Below are 18,340 nucleotides of genomic sequence, written 5' to 3'. Positions count from 1 at the left end.
TCCCTGTGTGTTTTTATGACAGAGGTGTCGTAATTACACTTTAAATCTGAGTCACAGTCTTCGCAGTCATCCCACTAAATACCTGACATCATATCATGTAATATAACCTAATATATTATATATATATTAGAGATATCATAATGTTGCACTGTGTCATTTGGCGTGAACATTTAATATCTATGTTTCCGCTCCTCCTGTCATGCTTCATTGTTTGATTGGACCCAGCTTGAAGCCAAAATTATTTTAATTAGCGTCATCTTTTGCTGGAAATTAGTTTATAATTTGCGCCACATCTGGATGGAAACTTGTGATCTACAGCTCAGATTTGGAAAGAAATCAGCTCCATTGCTTTACAGCACAAAACAGGAAGAGGGCGCCGTTGACCCAGATTAAGCTTTCAAAGTTGCTGTTAATGGAAGAAAGTAAAATACTTTCATCATGTTTGTACTGTTGTGAGAAGAATGGCAGAACAGGAAGCTATGGGGCTGACGGAACATGATGTGGTCTTAATAACAGTTTTAATTTTTTTAAATTGAACGAATAAAGCTGCGAATTTAATCTTGTACATGATGTGAAAGTGTTGCATAAGTTTTATTAGCTTATTATTATTAGAAAACTGTGAGATCCGATGTCTCAGCTTGAATCAGTGAAGAACCAAACCGTGTGAGGGTGTTTTCTTAATAATAATAATAATTCACTTAACTGTCAAAGTCAATTCAAATCATAGAGATCATGTTGTGGGATGTTTTTGTTTTTTATTTCCTTTCAACAAATGTAAGAAATGTTCTGCACACGCAGGTGTAAAACGCCATTTTTACACAGTAATTCAAATGTATACTTATTATTACACATTTATTAGTTATTTAAACATGCAAATTTAGTGGTACTTGATGCAGTTTCGTGTACTGAACTCAAATCCTGTGAACTGAACGGTGAAAGGGTTTCGTTTGACTCGGTTGCACTTAATTTCCCATCTTCGACACACATTAACTCCATAAAAGCAGCAGTTTGATCACATTTGCCTCCTGGTCTGTGCGGCGTGTCTGACATGTGCTCCAGGCATCAAATGACAGAAGGCCACATGGTGCGAAGGTCGTGCTTCAATCAGGCTCAAATCTGTTGAAGTTGAAGGCCGTGGTCACATATTTACTGAAAATGTTATTTATTGCAAACATTTTGTTCCCATCAAAAAGCCTCTAATATCTTGGGCGCTGAAAAAGTAAATCTAACTTACTTGTAGGCCTCAGTGATAGTTTGTCACCCTCCTTTATAGAAACGTCCATCTTATTTCCCCTCCCTCTCTTGCCCTCAAGACACTCGACACACAGCTTGCGTCTCTATCTTCTCTGCTCTCTCTCTCTCTCTCTACCCCTGTCTCTGTCTCTCTACCCCTGTCTCTGTCTCTCCAGCTGCTGGCTCAGAGGGACGGGTGTAGCCATGCAGAGTTCCTCCTGATTCGCCTCTCAGTCTCTCGCGGCTCAAATCCCGCTGAGCCACTATAATGGCTTAAGCCCTCAGAAATCCGAAACGCCGGGACACCTGGGTTCTGGGACGCCTGAAATTCCGGACTACGAGAATACCGGAGGACGCTGAGAAGATTTACTGACTTAGTTTCACGTTGTTTATTTGTTTTTTACTTTTTTCCATCCAGTATTAAAATTGGTTGGTAATGATCTATTACTCTGTGAAAGCGGATCTTTTGGTTCAATTTTCCAAAACGGAGGGAGGAATTCTTTCTTCTGGAATTACTTTTTGTAAACATGGAAATAATTCAAACAAAATAGCAAGAGAAAAGTCCTCTTCTTCACTTTTTACCTCTTAATCTTGGGATTTATCTTTGCATTTGGAAGTGCAGGCTGATTCCCGCCCAACAATCAACCAGTCAAAGACTCAAAAGTAGAAGTGTGTATGTTTGTGATTTAGAAAGTGTGTATAAGTCTGTGTGCATGTATTTGTATGCGTACTTTTGGCCATGCTGGAGGAAAAGAAGGCCCGGGGTTCTCGGCCACAGGGCTCAGTGGACGCAGATCACCCAAAAACATCTAAGAACAACAGCAGCGCCAGTAACTTGGTCGCAGGTAAAACCAACCACACCTCAAACAGCGGCAGCGCCATCGACCCTGCACGCCGGTGAGGACAGAAATCTGTGTCTTTTTCTTCTGTGTGCAAGAACAAAGCATGCAGCTCACTGTGACTTTATTCATTTATTCGTGTCTTTACAGCAGGAGGTGTACGAAGACGTAAGATAACCAAGCCAGTCATTTGTGGTGACCAAAATTAAAAGACTAAACTGTTTGCGATCACAAGGTGGTGGTGGGCCGATCAGGACCTTTGTGAGTGGGACACAAAGTTGGTGTCATCAACAAATGATTCAGTTTTCAAAATCACTGCTCATAATATAAGAAACTTGATGTTATCTTATAGAATAATAGCATAATAAACATGTTGACCACTTTAATTTAGTTTATCACACAATATTAGCAGACACAGGCACTAACATTTGCTAGCTACCTACGTAAGCTAACATATTAAGCTAACGTAACAGTCTTTCTGTCACTGCCCACCTATTTCTCCTCACTTTATCGTGACATGTATGGTTAAATGTCTGTTCCCTATAACGAAACACAAGAAATATTATATAACTTAGGGTGAGAGAAGAATTGTATTTCTTTTAGAAACTAAAAGGGAAAAAGGCTTGGTAACTTAGCTAGCTAGCTTGCATTTGTTTGCTAACACAAAAGCTAGTTTGTCATACAGTGTTAGCAGACAGAGGCTTCTGAAGGCAGCCAGGTTATGCTAGCTAGCTACCTACATAAGCTAACATATTTAGCTAATGTTACAATCTTTCTCCTGTCCCTGCCCACCTAGTTTTCCTAAATATATTATGACATGATTATTGAAATGCCTTTTCCATCTAGGAAAACACTAGAAACAACTTGGGAGAACTTCATTTATTTATTTCTCACAAAAGTGTGGTCACTTAACTAGCTGGTTTGCAAATATTAGCCTCTGCTTGCTAAGACATCACAAAAGCAATGTAATGGGTTTAAAAGAGCATTTTATTTGCCTGATTTGGTAACAAAAGCCGGTGGACCTGTTTCAGGAAATAAGCATAATGAAATCTTAATATGGTCTTTTTTGTCTCTTGTGTTGTTGCATCTGTTGTCAAAAAGTACATTTTCTTGTACTAATATGTCTAAGTTAAAGTTAGAACAGGCTGAAAACATGTCGTGTAAAACTGATAAATGTTGGTAATGTTGTCTTCTGTCCACAGTGAGTCTGAAGTGACTACACTCTTGTGTGTTCATGTGTGCATACGGTGCAATTAGCATGTGTGAAATAGTCCTCTGGCATTAACCCTGGCTAGCCCTGCTGACCCTATAGCTAAAACAAGAAGACAACTGTGTGTATGAGTGTTATGTACGTATGTGTGGGTGTCTCATCTGTCTAAATCCATGGCTTTAAAAGTTTTCTTCAGCTATGCATATCATACATACTGTCCCGGCACCACCAAAAACATGCTGCTCAGTTCCCGCTGATGGCAGTACACGATGGGCTTGTTCATGTGATTTAGTTTGAATGAATTAATTGGTTAAAGATGGTTAAGGTGAGGACAGGGTTTGGCCTGAGTGAAGGATTTTGGATTATTTTGTAATCTGGGAGCAAAGTTAGTCCTCTCAACCATACTTGGACACAACAGTCTTTTACTTTGGAGGCTTTTTCGTATCCAAAAAGTCTATTTGGATGAAGACTTTACTTCTCTGCCCTGTTGTTTTGGTCAGTTCCTGAGAGTCTGGATGGGACTCAAGGTGTTCGGATACAAATCATAACATGTGCTCATTGTTCATTAATCATCGTCACTAACAAAAACACAGAGAGTCGAACAACTTTCCTTTTACCTTCAGCTTCAGTCTGTTTCTCACCATCTTCTGTTGTCATTCATTTGACTTTAGTTTGCTTGATTCGCTTCAGATCATTTTTCTCTCATCATTCATTAATTCATTCGTCCATTCAACCGTCCAGTCACTCATTCACAGCCTCTTCGTTCATTTATCTTTTTCTGTTGAATAAATAAGGAAACTCATTCATTCATTCTTGCATACAGCCATTCATTCACAGGCTACTGTAGTCTCTCCTGTCCCTTTACTTTTAAGGACAAGGGGTTAACATATTTATCTCTTTCATACAAAAAAAATACTAACACCAATTATTTCTTCGGTAGTGCAAAGTCTTGTCCGTTGATTCCAAAAAAGCTTTTGATAGTTTTCCTCAGACGGCCAAGACACTTGTGAGGCGTTTATTGCTGTTTGTGTGTGTGTTTGTGTGTGTGTTACCATGCCATGCCTTGAGGCCATTATGGGCCTTAGCTGGGTGTTGATGGGATGATAGTATAAAGGGAAGTAAACACAAGAAGACTCCCGGCTGTGAGAGCTAAAGCGGAGGAGAGGGGAAAAAGTGATAGCGGGAGATGGACGGGGTCAAGATTTAAGCAATAGAGGAGCGAGAAGGTGAAGGTGGATAGAAGAAAAGAGTAAATGTGGGAGAGAGAGGGATGTTTTTTTTTTATGCACGGTGTGAAATAGCTTCCGTCTGAAGCAAGGCTTTACTCTGAGCTCCATGTTGCTGCGGATTTAGACGGCTGGATTTAGGAGTGTTTATATGTGAGTGAATCGGATTTACCTCCACGTCCTCCTGGTCTCTATTTTCAGGTTTTATCACAGCTCTGTCATCTGATGCTTGTATCACATTTAATATAGAGTGTGATTTACAGCCACACACACACACACACACACACACGGGGCCCATGAGTGCAAAGAGCGTCGACCAAAACAGTAAGCTGAAAGACGCTAAGATGCTCCGCAGAGCTGAGGGGAACTGCAGAGCTGGGAGATTGTCACTACAAGCGGCCATTTTACACGTTACACACAGTAATTTGATCCTTTGTTGTTATGAAATTGAGTAGTGCAGCTTTAAATTAGAAGTCTTCATAACTAGTATTGGATGAGACGTTTCTAGGCAGAAATGATTGACATTTCCTCGGTTTCAGTCAGGAAAGTTGAGCTCAGCTGCGACCTGAACTTGAAACCAAAGTGGCAAAAAAACACAGTGAGGAAACTAACAACACACTGACCTTGAACTGCGACCTCTGCAATAACGCCGTCTCAGTCACGCACACATTTAGCCTACACTCACCATATGACCAGACACCTCGTAAATGTTTGAGAGGGTTTTGGTTTTTGGAATGTGACTGATGTGATTGTCACTGTGTGTGTGTGTGTGTGTGTGGTGGATTTAAAAGCGCAGCTGCTGCTTTTCCTCCGTTTCATTTCCCTTTTCTCTTCTTTTTATTATTGCTTATCATTTAAATTTCTCTTTAAAGTACACACTCTCACACCCTTGTTTTTCAGCGTCCCGTTCTCCTCTCACCGTGTTCTCTCCCACCTGTCGACCGTTAACGCCTTAACACGACGTTCCGCGCAGTCCTTCCTCCGGTCTCGCTGGTTTTACTGGTTCCGCTGCTTCATGTTTAGCATCACAGCGGATCCAGAGGAAGGTTCTTGTCCTGTGCATCCTCAACTCCAATTCTTTTGTAATCCGTGCAAAAAATGTAAGTGTAAAAGTGTCAGTTCCTCTTTTTACAGTGGGATATGTGCCGGACTATGTCTTGCCCAGGACCGGTTGCCAGGCAACCAGCGAGGACTCCAGGAAGTTACTGGCCCCAGCCAAGAAATTCAGATTTTACACTGTTTTTGTTCATGCTAATTAGGGAGCTTTAGAGGCGCTGACAGGTGGATTTAGTTTCCTTTGGACAGAGCTAAGCTAGCTGTTTCCCTCCGATTCAAGTCTTTGTGCTAAGCTAACTTAGCTGCTAGCTGTAGCTTCACATTTGTTCAGACACAAGAGTGGTATCAATCTTCTCATCTAAGACTTGTTTAATTGATGAGTTCCCAACCAATCAGCACAATGCCCTGTTAAAGCTGCAATGTACATATGAGGAAATACAGAAAAGAAGTTAAATTACCTTGAAATCTCTTTGGAGGATCCATACTAGTCATTGTTCATTCATTCAGCTACTTTCCCTCCTCCATATCCAAAAGGCATCAGTATGATGGGTCTGATTTGGTGATCTGTACATTGTGTAGTGTGCTGTGAGGTGCTAAAAAGGAAAATCCGCCTCAGAAGAAAATGAGATTTTGTTTAAATGTAGGTGCTGTAATCTCATGACCACATATTTCCATGTAGGGTGCGAAAGCAGAAAACGTTTCAGTGCGTTTGAGCCGAGCGATCAGGTCACTTTGTGTTGGACTCCATTAGCTCATCCAGTTGTGAAAAGAGTTTCTGGGTCAACCATCCAGTCCAAGCTCAGAATCAGGTTATCGAGTGTGATGACTGTGGACAGGACGTCATAGTGCAAAGCTGCAAGTCAGTGACATGATTTTTAAATTGCGTGTGTGAGAGAAAAAGAAGGGGAAGGTAGGAAGGCTTTAGATGAGACACGAGAGAAGGAGTTTATTTTTTATTCAAATCAAAAAGAAGAGAATAGTAAGCAGGGAGACTTCTACACTGCCTTCTTTCACTCGGTTTCAGTATATTTTTAGTCTCCTAAGATAGTAAAGGTCTTGAAGCTAGCTCACCATATCAGTTGGTATGGTGTCTGTATATTGTGAGAGTGTCTGAGACAGAAAGACACGTACCTCAACGGTGATGAAAACTGTCCTCGGCTGTAAATGAAGCCGAGGTGCGATGAAGTCGACGCTCACACGCATTCACACTGTGCGACATGAAGTCGTATCGCTGTCATTTTCAGCTGCCTGTCTCATTCGAGCTCCCTGTGAGGTCAGAGGGAAAATATTTTAGATTTTACATGAGAGGACTCAGACTGACGGTCACACTTGTGGCATTGACGTGTCGTCATGTGACCCTAACCCTGCTTGTGTGATGTACAGTGTCAAGCAACTGCCTAAGTGGCATTTAAAGGAACACCCCAGCAGAAATCTACCTTTTGAGTATCAAATATTCACCCCCTGGAGGCTTTTATTTCTGTCTGTTAAAACTGTGTCAAATTAGGTGATTATAGAGTCATAAATTATTGCAGACTCGACCAAGACACCAATCACAGCGTGCCGTCTTTCACAACCTGGCGTGATGTCTGATGTTCGGGCAGGAGCAGCAGTTAGAAGCAGTTTGTGTGGTGTGGGATCTGTTTTTTTCTCCAGGTAGTAAACACTCGGGTTATAACTTGGCCACGTTTGTACTTTTTAACAGCTGGTGCAGCCGGCTCCTGAGCTGCAGTACTGAAGGGACTGGAGACCGGGGCTCCGAGCCGCATTTGGGTCATAAAAATTAGGACTTGAAACTTCACCTGGACTTGCGACTGTGAGGTTTGACCTTCAGGTTTTGACTTGTTAAACTCCTGGAGTAACAAAAAACAGTTAAGTCTTGACTTGAGACATGCTTTCACAACGCCTTGAAATATAACTTGGACTTGCCCCAAAAGGTTTAAAAACAGCTCTATATGAATCAGTAAATGTTCAGTATTTATTACCAACAGATTACATGCACATAAAATGATGATATGTCGATGCTGCCACCATAAATATCTCATTACATCTCTGCGCACACAGTCCAAGGACAAATAAACTATTTCCCTGTGTCAGGACTTACATGCTTGTGTGTCATTTACACACACACACACACACACACACACACACACACACACACAGATGTCCAGACCTTGTGGTGCTGAGTGAGCGACTCTCTGTTTGAGCCAGCGGTGACTTATTTTCATCAACGCTTATTAGACCCTCTGCTAACTGCTCCTCAGAGGACAGCAGCAGCTCTCGCAGTATCCACACACACACACACACACACACACACACACACACACACACACATACAAAGCAATACAGACACACATAGGGAAGGAAACACAGGTTGTGGATTGTGCACAAATGTATTGAAACACCTGAAATTCTCCAAAAAAAAGATGTTGAATTAAACCGTTTTTATTTAGTCTCTGTTCACACACTTATATCCATAAATAAATAACATCGTTAATATCAAAGCATATTAAACCGCCGACATTGAGATGGGATTTATGACCCTGTCATGTGTAGCAGCAGGGTTTGCCCGGTGTGGGTTACCCTGCCCTCCCTGTCTGTCGCTGGGAGTGTCGCAGGGACTCCCAGGAGACGCTGAGGTAACCACATAACCTGGAAGCTGTCAGTCAAAGGTGGCTAGGGGGCATGTTGGGTGAGGGAGGGCAGCTAACAGGGGCCTTAATTTAGGTTTTAACTGCCCCACAGCACATGATGACGATGATAAAATCTGCACAGTGTCCATGGATAGATAACTTTAATCATCTCCAGAGGGGAAACAAGTTTGATCGCCCAAAAACAAATGAGAGAAACGGCGTGAATTTCCCATGAAAACAACCCGTTGTTTATTCCCTTTGAACTCCCCAGTACAACCAGTGTGGTGTGTTTTGGTGGGCTGAAGGATTAGCGCCTTGCTCAGCGAGAGTAAAACATTCCTCAGGGATCTGACCTGCCCACATTTTCACTTTTGCCAAGTTGAGGAAATAGGAGCCGTTTTTTTTCCAGAAAGATCGCGGGGTTAGAGACGGATACTAATTTGAGATTTCACATTCCTCGTCGATCTTGGCGCTGTCCATCGTCCCTGATCTGGGGTCAGGTTACCTCCAGCCAGAATTGTTGAGATCATTAGCGGGGATCTGTTTATTGGGCGGGGGAGGTAGATGCTGCACATTCATGTGGGGACGCAGATGAATGCATTCGTGTGTGACATGGATAAGCATTATTCATCATTAGCATCACAGCTACAGCTAAACATCCTGGGTATGGGTATACAAAGTGCCCTCTGCGGTGGCCTCTAGGGCAGTGATACGCAACTTGCTTTGCCCGGGGGCCAGTTTTGCAAGATGACACAAGGCCAGGGGCCAGTTAATAGACAGGGCCGCAAGTTGAGTATCACTGCTCTAGGGTGTCCTTCCAGTGAAGAAAATGCAAAAGTATTTTTACTAACATTTTAAATGTTCTCATTACAATAAGAGACATTAGGTTAAGAGGTCAAGTCAGATACATTAAATCAATCATATTCTATAAACGTATACGTAGGTACGTATCTATCCAATATGAATATAAATCATCTTCATAGCTTGACTTGGGGCTTTATTTTGACATGAGGTAAGATGAGTTGAACTTGGACTTGGGGAACGGAGACTTGAGGACTTGACTTGTAACCCCAGAGCTGCTTCAAGTTATCGAACATCCAGACTCAAAAAAATAAGTTATACTGTAGTTTGAAGGTTAGAGTTAAGGGAAGGAAGACAATAATAATACTTGTTTTTGTGTACTATTCAAAGGTCAGACAACTGGACGACGTCGGAGATGTGCATCTAGTGTGTGTGTGTGTGTGTGTGTGTGTGTGTGTGTGTGTATGCTGTTGGATTAAATCTAATTCATGACAAAGTCCTTTTTATGTCTAAATCTGCCCACGTCTCCACACATGCCTATACGTCCCTATGTGTGTGTGTGTGTGTGTGTGTGTGCGCTCCATGGTGAGGTCACCACCATGAGACCAGGCCTCTGTCAGGGTAGCGATGACAGCCGAAAATAAAACCGAACATCTTTTGGCTCGACCACCCCTTCCAGACACACACTCCTTCATACACACACACTCACACACACACACACACACACACACACACACACACGCACACGGCCGGAGCGCTGCCAGTCAGCTGTTGTGTCGTGGTCAGGTGTTAAGCCCTGTGGTCCGGGGGAGGGGATAAAGGGGATATATTATTAATTTGCTGCAATACCCAACAGAGAATGATCCTTTAATGAAAATATTCATCATCACCTTTTGATAAACTGTTGATTCAACAGTCTGTAAAGTCAATAGTGGTTTATTATCAGAGACTTAAAGCTCATGAGCTGGCTCTGAGCGTAGGATGCGTCTGGTTGTGTGTCGCTAAATCTGATTGGGGAATCCGGAAGTGTTTTGGAATGTGATTGGCTGGCGTCGACGGCTTCTAAGCTCAACGAAATCCTTTCTTCTTTTTAGGGCTTACGTAACTCTATCTGACATGAATTCACGTGTAAATCAGACTGAAAGTGTCGAACTGATGGGAAGTTAATGCTTATTTAAAAATATCGGTTTCTATTTAAGGTCACGAGCCTTTTGGTGACTGGAGGACATAATGTACCTGTAATGACTCCTAATATACCATCGCATGATTTATTATTTGCTGCGTGCAGATAAACTGTTAAATTCCTTAAGAAAAAACAAAGTACACATAATTTTTTTTTCTATAATTGATATCTTTATGTTAAGGTATCATAACGTATCATAATAATGCATCATGACAATGTGAAAGAGTCACTCGTAGTGATGAACCAACATTTAGCAGCTACACAGCCAGGTACTTCCCTCAGGAGTTGGTAGAGACACAGAGTTAAAAGAGGGTGAATATTAGACTTACATTCATCAATGACAATGTTTCTCTGTAACTGCTGGATGTGACAATAAGAAACTTTTAGCAAACATATATCAACAAACAAGGTGGCCATGAAAACTGTTATTGCAGGTATAAAAGGTCACCAGCAATGAGGGTTAAAGCTGAAATGTTATTTAAACAGTGTATGATACAACACACAGTCAATACAAAAGAGCCTAAGACACACATACACAAAGTAGAAAAGTACATCAGTGCATCATGTAACTATATAACTTTAAATGTGTTTAAATGCTTTCTAGCAGGATGGTATTTCATGATTTTTAGGGATGTAAGGAAATTTGCCAGTACTTTTAAAGATTAAGTAAATTTGGCTTTATAAAAAGTATAGACACTGAAGACAGCGTTGTCTCTGTTAAGTCCAGTGAGATATCCTGGGGTTGATGGTGAAAAAAGGTGACAGAAACCGGCTAATCACCACCTGTCGGGAGTTTTAAATATTATTAGGGGCCTAAATGAAATGCATTAACTGAATTTCTGTGATAATAGCGCCGCTGTGTGGCAGATTAATGTCAACACATCCTTATACCTTTTCTCCCTTTTTTACATTTAATGAGTAAAAATAAAATAAGCTACAGCAACACTCAGTCATCGCTGTTGGAAACTGTCAGTTTTGTGGTATTGTATTCCAAATATTACCTTATATTACCTGAAGTCTGTGGACAAGATATATATAACAATGATGAGGTTATGGGTTAAAACATGACTGTTAACACAAATATATTCTCATAAATAGAAACCTGACTCGCATTAATTAAGGAAAAACAATTCAGGTCCGTTTCTTCAAAATAAAAGGGCCTAAATGCACAACAATGATGCGACATCACAAACTTGCCTCTAGTTCAAACGTTTGCGCTTTTATTTTGAAGGCCAGGCACCAATACCGGAAGTCTTCCCGATTTAGTACACAATTTTAGGAAACCAGAGAGTGCCTCCCTGCTAACAGCCCGAAGATACGTTTGGGCACGTCAACGCTGCAAGATACACTAAATTAACGGAAGGTATGTAACAAAAACGATGTTATATAAACACGGAGCGAAACACGGTGTTTGTTCACCGGAAACCGTGTTTATAACCGTCCCCTCCTGAAGACTAACCGTTAGCTCTTGCTAGCAGGAGTACGCGAGACAAGTTTAGCCATTCTAACCGTCTTTGGCTCGCGTTTAACGGTAGAAACTAAAACACTCAGACATTTTGAGGGTTTTTTTACGCTTGTGTTTTAATGTGAAACTTGCATCCAGCCCGCCTTGAACGTCAGTGACGGCTGGGCTCAGGCCCGTGGCTCGCATCAGACAGCTAGGCCACCATTTAGATTTATACCTGATAAATATTGATCTAACTTTTACCTACAAAGTATGTCGGAGCAAACGTCTGCTTTTGTTGTAAGTGCTGTGTTGATGTGACGCAGCTGAAAATGGTTTCCCTTAAGACCTCAAAGGCGGAGTTTTTTCTTCGTCGTTAAAAGTAAGCGACCTTAAGTGATGTAAATTACATATATATGTATGTATTTTTATTTTACTTGTTTATGTTGCCATGAATAAAGTAATGGAATGTGTAAGAGAGGTGATGGCTCAATACTGTGGTAAGTTTAGAGGCCTTATCTTGCTTTCATGTCATCTTGTAGTTGCCATAATATACAGTTTCTGACTTGTTAATTGGCCTTGTTTAAAGCAGACATTTTGACATGTCATAGTAGAAGCACAGGTGTTACTAATAACATTACCAGTGACCTTATTCATTCCACTTAACTGTCACTGTGAGCCAGTGTGCACCATACCATACGTGTAACCCCTCTCATCCTTTTTGACATATATATTTTTAGCACGGCACTTGAGGGCTACTCCATAATACCTCGCAAATATCTCAGGAAAGGCGAAGAACAATATAGGGCAGAGATGACAACATTAAACTGGATTCAAACTCCTGTTAACACAAGAAGAAGAAAGGTGGCGTTTAACAGTTTTTTGATGCTGACTCAATTCTTTCATCAGCTTCTGATCATGTGCACAAGCTATAACTGGCAAACTAGAGTTGTTTGACTGCTAACACTTTTAGCCGCCCAGTGCAAACAATTCTGAAATGAGGGGAAGTGTTGAGTGAGACATTTGGGATAAAGCCTCAGTGGGTGTTAAGACTGAAAACAGCCCTGCGTTATAACCTCGCAAGGGGTTGTGTTGGTGGGGATATGTTGTTTCAGGTACCGCTTGTTTGTGTTTTTTTTTTAACCAATCACAATCTTCTTGCTCGGCGCTAAGCCCAGTGTCTGAGGAGATTTTCTGCTTTGTACCAATTGTGCTGGACACTTATCTCAGATGTGTCGCCTTAAAAGCATTATTGTCTTTTGTTTGTTTGTCTGAATGAAAAGCTTTGAATAAAATGGGTTTCTCTGTGTAATCAGATATAGGTGGAAGGGCAGGAGTAGAAGTCCCTGGAAAGGCTCTTTCTGAGACTCCCTGACCTTTTTGTGAGGTTTTGGACTTTCTTCTGCTATTCCAGTTGAATGATATCACAAAGCTAATTCTTTCAAAATTGCTGTTGGATCATTTTTAGTCATTCACGACCAGCGTACAGCTCCATCTTTTCAGGCTCGTCTGAATCTTCCAGTAGGATCTAATGTGACGTTCTGAAATGGAAATTGCAGTTGTGAGATGTACTTTTTTGTGTGCTTTGTCTGTCTGCTGGTGCCAAACCTCAACTGTTTCCACCAGAGATGAGCATGGAAATAAATTAGTTTGTCTGTTCTGGATGTTTCCTTTTAACAACAGTGACCATGTTTTCTCTCTTTATCTGTGCTTTGTTGCTTTTGCCTCCTCTGTTTTTTCTCGCTAGTGAAGACCGGGAAGTGAAATAGACGGATTGAATGTGTATCTAACAGAATGCACCAGAGTGGACAACTCAAGACACGACCTTCCAGATGATGGATTTTACCCTTCCAAGAAGAAGATGTTCAATCCCATTCAATAACCCCTTCCTTTTTGTTTTTTAACTTTTCAGCTTTGCATTGTTATCGGAGCGTTGTGCCCCTTCTCCTGCTCCAGGGCCCCTAACGAGCCCTCTACTTGGAGGGCTCCCAGGGAGCTCGCTCCTGATTGGCCAGCAGGCTGCCTCCTTGCAGCTGGCTCAACTGAAAGCCCAGCTAACACTGACGCAGATAAACACTGCTCTCGCTGTTGGCAGCCGAGCCGCAACCTTTACAACCAACTCCAACACACCTGCTCCCTACATACCCACAACACCTCCCTCCCCGACTGCTGCGGCCATCAATCTTCTCAACCTTCTGAAGATTGTAAACACAATGTCCCATCCCCTGTATAACCCCTATGCCTCTGGGAACCAAAGTTCCACCCAGGGGCAGTATGGACTCTCCAGTATACCGTCCGAGAGGGACCCTCGGAGGGCATCTTCTCATCTTGGACCTGGGTCCAGCTTCAGCTCTCCTGGAAGTACTTCAGGGAGTCCTGCCAACTCTAGGGGAATGCTCACATCGCTGATGTCTCAGTCAATGAACTACAGGCCTCAACAGAGTAGGCCCGTAATGGACGAGGACTTGGAGAAGTCTATAGACATGCACATTAGCAGAGCCAGAGAGGAGGTGAGGCTTCTTGGCAAACCGATGCATCAGCACGTAGACCAGGACACTCGCTTTACCAGCACTCAAAGGGACGAGTTTTGCTCCTCAGGCACGGGGATGGCCTCCTACCCAATGTCCTCAACCTCTGCCTCTTTAGGACATAGACACTCAGACGTTGAAAGTGGCAGTAGCTCCTTGGACTGGTCGTCAAACTACAAAAGGCCCACTGCTGATGACTCCTCAAAATTTTATTCACCATCTGCTTCATCTAACTTTGCAAGCGCTGGTGACGGTAGGTTTAATGTCTCCAGTAAAAGAGAACATGATATGCAGTCCATTCCAGGGATAGGTGATTATGACTATCCAGTGCCAGACAAACCTGAAGCCTCTACAGACTCCAGTCGACCCAAGTACACCTCTGAATCGGCTGCTAACATCCTTCTGCACTTTGGACTTGAAAAAGAGGACTTGGAAAATCTCATCTCCTACCCTGAAGACCAGATAACCCCTGCTAACCTGCCGTTCATCTTGCGCCAAATCCGCATTCAGAAGGCCAAGAGAACTGCACCTGAAGTTCAGTCAAAACCCTACCCTGAACCCCAACCCACCAGAAGCGTGAGTCACAGTTTGAGTAGTGCTGGAGGGCCAGGGATGCGACAGGAGGAAATGTCATCTGCTGTTCTCCAGCCGAGTAAAGTGATTGATTATGGACATACTGGCAAATATACTGGAGGGGTTGGGGAAGAGATTGGAAGGACCAGTGGCGGTAGAGCTAACAGTGGTGGGAGTGGAAGTATGTTGCTGATGGACACTTACAGTAGTAGCAGCCACTGTCGAGAACCACTGCAAAAAAATACGATGGAGGTGAAAAGCAGCGCCTTGGGTTCTTCACGTGACCAGGCGAGTTCTGTTGCCAGTTTCACCTCCAAGTACAGTTCACTACTGAGCTCTCTTGCTCCCCCAAGCAATGATCCGACCAAACGACTACAGGCCCAACCAAACCAGACTTCTCAAACAATCTTCAGCTCTTTCTCTCTGCCAAAGAAAGATACAGACATCAGAGTTCTCAAGTCTGAAGCGTCCAAACCCGTTCCTTTGAAAGAACCAGAGGCAGATCGGCAGTCAACGTTGAAAACCCAACCGCCCTCCTCTCTGTTGCGTGGTGTGCATCTCAGCCGACCTGGCCTTGTAGTCATTGGCAATAATGATGCCAATGGCACTAAGAATCAGAGTAAAACTCAAGGTCAAGAGTCAACAGTTGCTGAGCAGATGCAAAAGCAGCAGCAGAGGCAGCCAATGCAGCAGACGCAGAAGCAGCCGATGAAGCAGCAACAGAAGCAGCAGAAGCAGTCAGTATCGCAGACGGGGCAAGCGATGTGGCCTCCAGTTTTTTCTGCTGCGAAATCTGTTCCTCCTGCTCCTCTCATGGCCTTGCAGCCACCGGTATTTATCCCTGGTGTTCCTCGCCCCATCGTTATTCCTCCAGCTCCGCCTCAGCCAATCCCGGGCCTGCTGAACTTGATTCATATGACGCTGCCGCCTCCCAACAGGAAACCCCCAGCAAAGGCGGCAGTCGGCAAGAATCTGCCAACACCAGCCATGATGCATGACTATGCAGCGGCCTCCCCGAGAATCTTTCCTCATACCTGTTGTCTGTGTAACAAAGAATGTACTCATATGAAGGTGAGTGGAAAACTGCCCTCTGTTCTCTCTCTCCCTTTAGGAAATTGTGGTTTGTTTATTTCAATCTCTAAATTGATGTTCTTTTTGTTTGTAAAATACCAATTGAAAATGTTTTTGTTTTTTTTATTTTGTGGGGAAGCACTGAAAGGTTTTAATTTTTTAAAAAAGTCTTAAGGGAAATGCTTTGAAGCCAAAATGTGTCAAAGATGCCAGTGCAGCCAACTGTTTCTTGTTAATAGGAATTCACGGTTGCATTGTCTAATTTACATGTGAAGTGATTGACATAAAATTGTTGTTAGAACATCATTGTGTAGTTTAGAGAGATGAAGATCAAAGTCATTGGTGTGTACCCACCTGATTTACATATTATGCAACAGTCATTACAAACTAATGGCTGTTGTATAATTTGATATAAAATGATGAGACGTGGCCAACGTCTGAGACGGTTGTCGAAGATGGAACCAAGGGCTTAGAAGACGTGATGAGGAAGAATCCGCAAATCTGAAGAACTAGTGCATCAGAGGATGATGGAAGATGGCTGTTTCCTTTTTGTCTCTTTTTTTGGGGGGGGGGGGGGGGGTCTTTTGTGCCACAGTGTATATTCAGTTTGAATGTTTTGAAATTGTTGTTAGTGAACGTATAATTATCTTTTTCCCCACTATCAGTAATGAATTTTGCTACTTTAATTCATTTCATATCTAACAGTAGGTATCACTTTTTTGTAATACAGGCTATTATTACGAAGCAGAGCTCCCCCTTTTTTTTTCATGTATTTTGTGCCCTTTTGGGACACCGCATTTCACATTTTAGCTACCCATCGGCTTCCTCCCCTTTCTGGTTCCCACATTTTCTCCTGTACTCCAGATGTCTCGGCTTGTGTGATTTTTGTCTTGTCCATACCCGATTGTGACCTCTGCTGACATGACCTTGACCAAACCTCAGGAAACCTCATGATCCCTGAGGCATGAGGCCGAAGAACCAGGCATCGTGATATCAACAATCCAAGAAGAAGAAGAACTTTTAATTATGGTTGCTGGCACTCGTGTTTTTGTTATATTTCATGATGTAATGTGTTGCCCTTGAACTAAAGTTGACTCTGAGTCAGCTGTAATTATAAAGGAAAGAGGTGCTAAAGTTCTTTGTTCACTGTTGGCTGATGTCTCAGCTTGTTCCTGTTTTTTGGATGACTGCTGTTGAACTTTTAAAGAAACCAGATGAACATGTTTTGCTTTTGTAAACTTGGACATGGAATTGGACACTTGGACTTGAGAGACTCAACAGCAAGACACAAACTTTGCAGATTTAATGAACTTTTTTTTTTTTAAGGCCGCTGTAATGTTGAATAAAGATGTGTTGTCAGACAATCACAAAAATGCCTGTTAAGATACTGAAGCAGGAGGCAGTGTTGATGATAATGAGGTCTATCTAAATGCTGTGTGTCTGTTGTTCTGACTACTAGGATTGGATCACCCACCAGAACTCCAGCTTTCACCTTGAGAACTGCAAATTCCTCCGAAAACAGTCAGTCTACTCTTTGAGCTTTTTCCTATAGAGATCTTGTTAGTTTGAGTTGTTTTTTTTGATAATGGTTGCCTTTTTTCTTACCCACTAGTTAATACTTTTGGCGAATGCCCACCAGGGATGTGAGAAAATGCCATAGAGGACAGAAACATTTGTTGTAATTCTATAACCTTTTCCTCAGGATTGGTTGTCCCTGATGATCTTGTCCTGTTGGTGTTACCTCTTCAGCTTGGTGACACAGCCCGGCATAGCTCATTGCTAAGGGCCCCTAAAGCACCTTAATGACCTGCACTAGTAAACACATGTACCTTGAAGGGTCTTTCTTGAACCCACATTGTTGTGAGGCTAGTGGAACTTGTGTCGGGGTTCATAAATTCTTTAAGGTTCTTCAAGGTACCCCCTTTGGTTGTTCTATAGTTAAAGTCTGCAGAAAGTGTATAATACCCTTTGACTTCAGAAGCATTACTCAAATGCTTTACCTCACACAGAAACCTTGTTCTTTTCCCACAGATACCCAGAGTGGGATGGTGAGATCGCACTCGGGCCCAGGTACATTTCTTACAATTGTATTGATCTTGTATGTTAACCAAATGTGTCCAGTGTGTGCCCGTCTTTAGTGTTCAGACATGTAGCAACACGTGTGAACCAATACCCTGCTGATTTTTGCAAATTTTCTCTTCCTTTCATTCACCAATGCATCTCTCGTTCATTGCTCTCTTCAGGGCTACAGGTAAAGATACCAAGCCCTCTGCGTCATCCTCTGCACAGACTTCCCAGCATCGTCACCAGAAAACTCGGCATGAAAGCCACTCCTGCTCCCATTCCCGTTCCCGTTCCCACTCACCCGGCCCCCGTCGCCACCATGGCTCGGAAGGTAGAAGGGAGAAACGCAGTAGTCGATCACGATCACCTCACAGCTCCAGATACAATCGCAGGTCTGTCAAACATAAATTCTGAACAATAACATGGTTGAACAGAAGAGGTTCCTCTCACCATCAGATTGTGAAATTCCCAAATATGTTCCT

At 42.6% G+C, this 18,340-nt stretch overlaps 1 protein-coding gene across 1 annotated transcript in view; it reads left to right on the top strand.

Annotated features, from left to right (window-relative positions):
* Positions 1–1,972: 1,972 nt before the first annotated feature.
* The window catches only part of znf638 (zinc finger protein 638), a 32,847-nt gene continuing 16,479 nt past the window's right edge, over positions 1,973–18,340 (top strand). Inside the window, exons 1-6 of the mRNA XM_070930177.1 lie at positions 1,973–2,130; positions 5,409–5,554; positions 13,579–15,794; positions 17,254–17,315; positions 17,826–17,864; positions 18,038–18,250. Coding sequence (XP_070786278.1) covers positions 1,973–2,130; positions 5,409–5,554; positions 13,579–15,794; positions 17,254–17,315; positions 17,826–17,864; positions 18,038–18,250 — 2,834 coding nt within the window. The remainder of the gene's footprint in view (positions 2,131–5,408; positions 5,555–13,578; positions 15,795–17,253; positions 17,316–17,825; positions 17,865–18,037; positions 18,251–18,340) is intronic.

The sequence above is a fragment of the Enoplosus armatus genome, chromosome 23 (assembly GCF_043641665.1).
Source record: "Enoplosus armatus isolate fEnoArm2 chromosome 23, fEnoArm2.hap1, whole genome shotgun sequence".
NCBI lineage: Eukaryota > Metazoa > Chordata > Actinopteri > Centrarchiformes > Enoplosidae > Enoplosus > Enoplosus armatus.
Note: the sequence above shows the minus strand (reverse complement) of the source record. Positions and strands in the feature narration are given on the sequence as shown.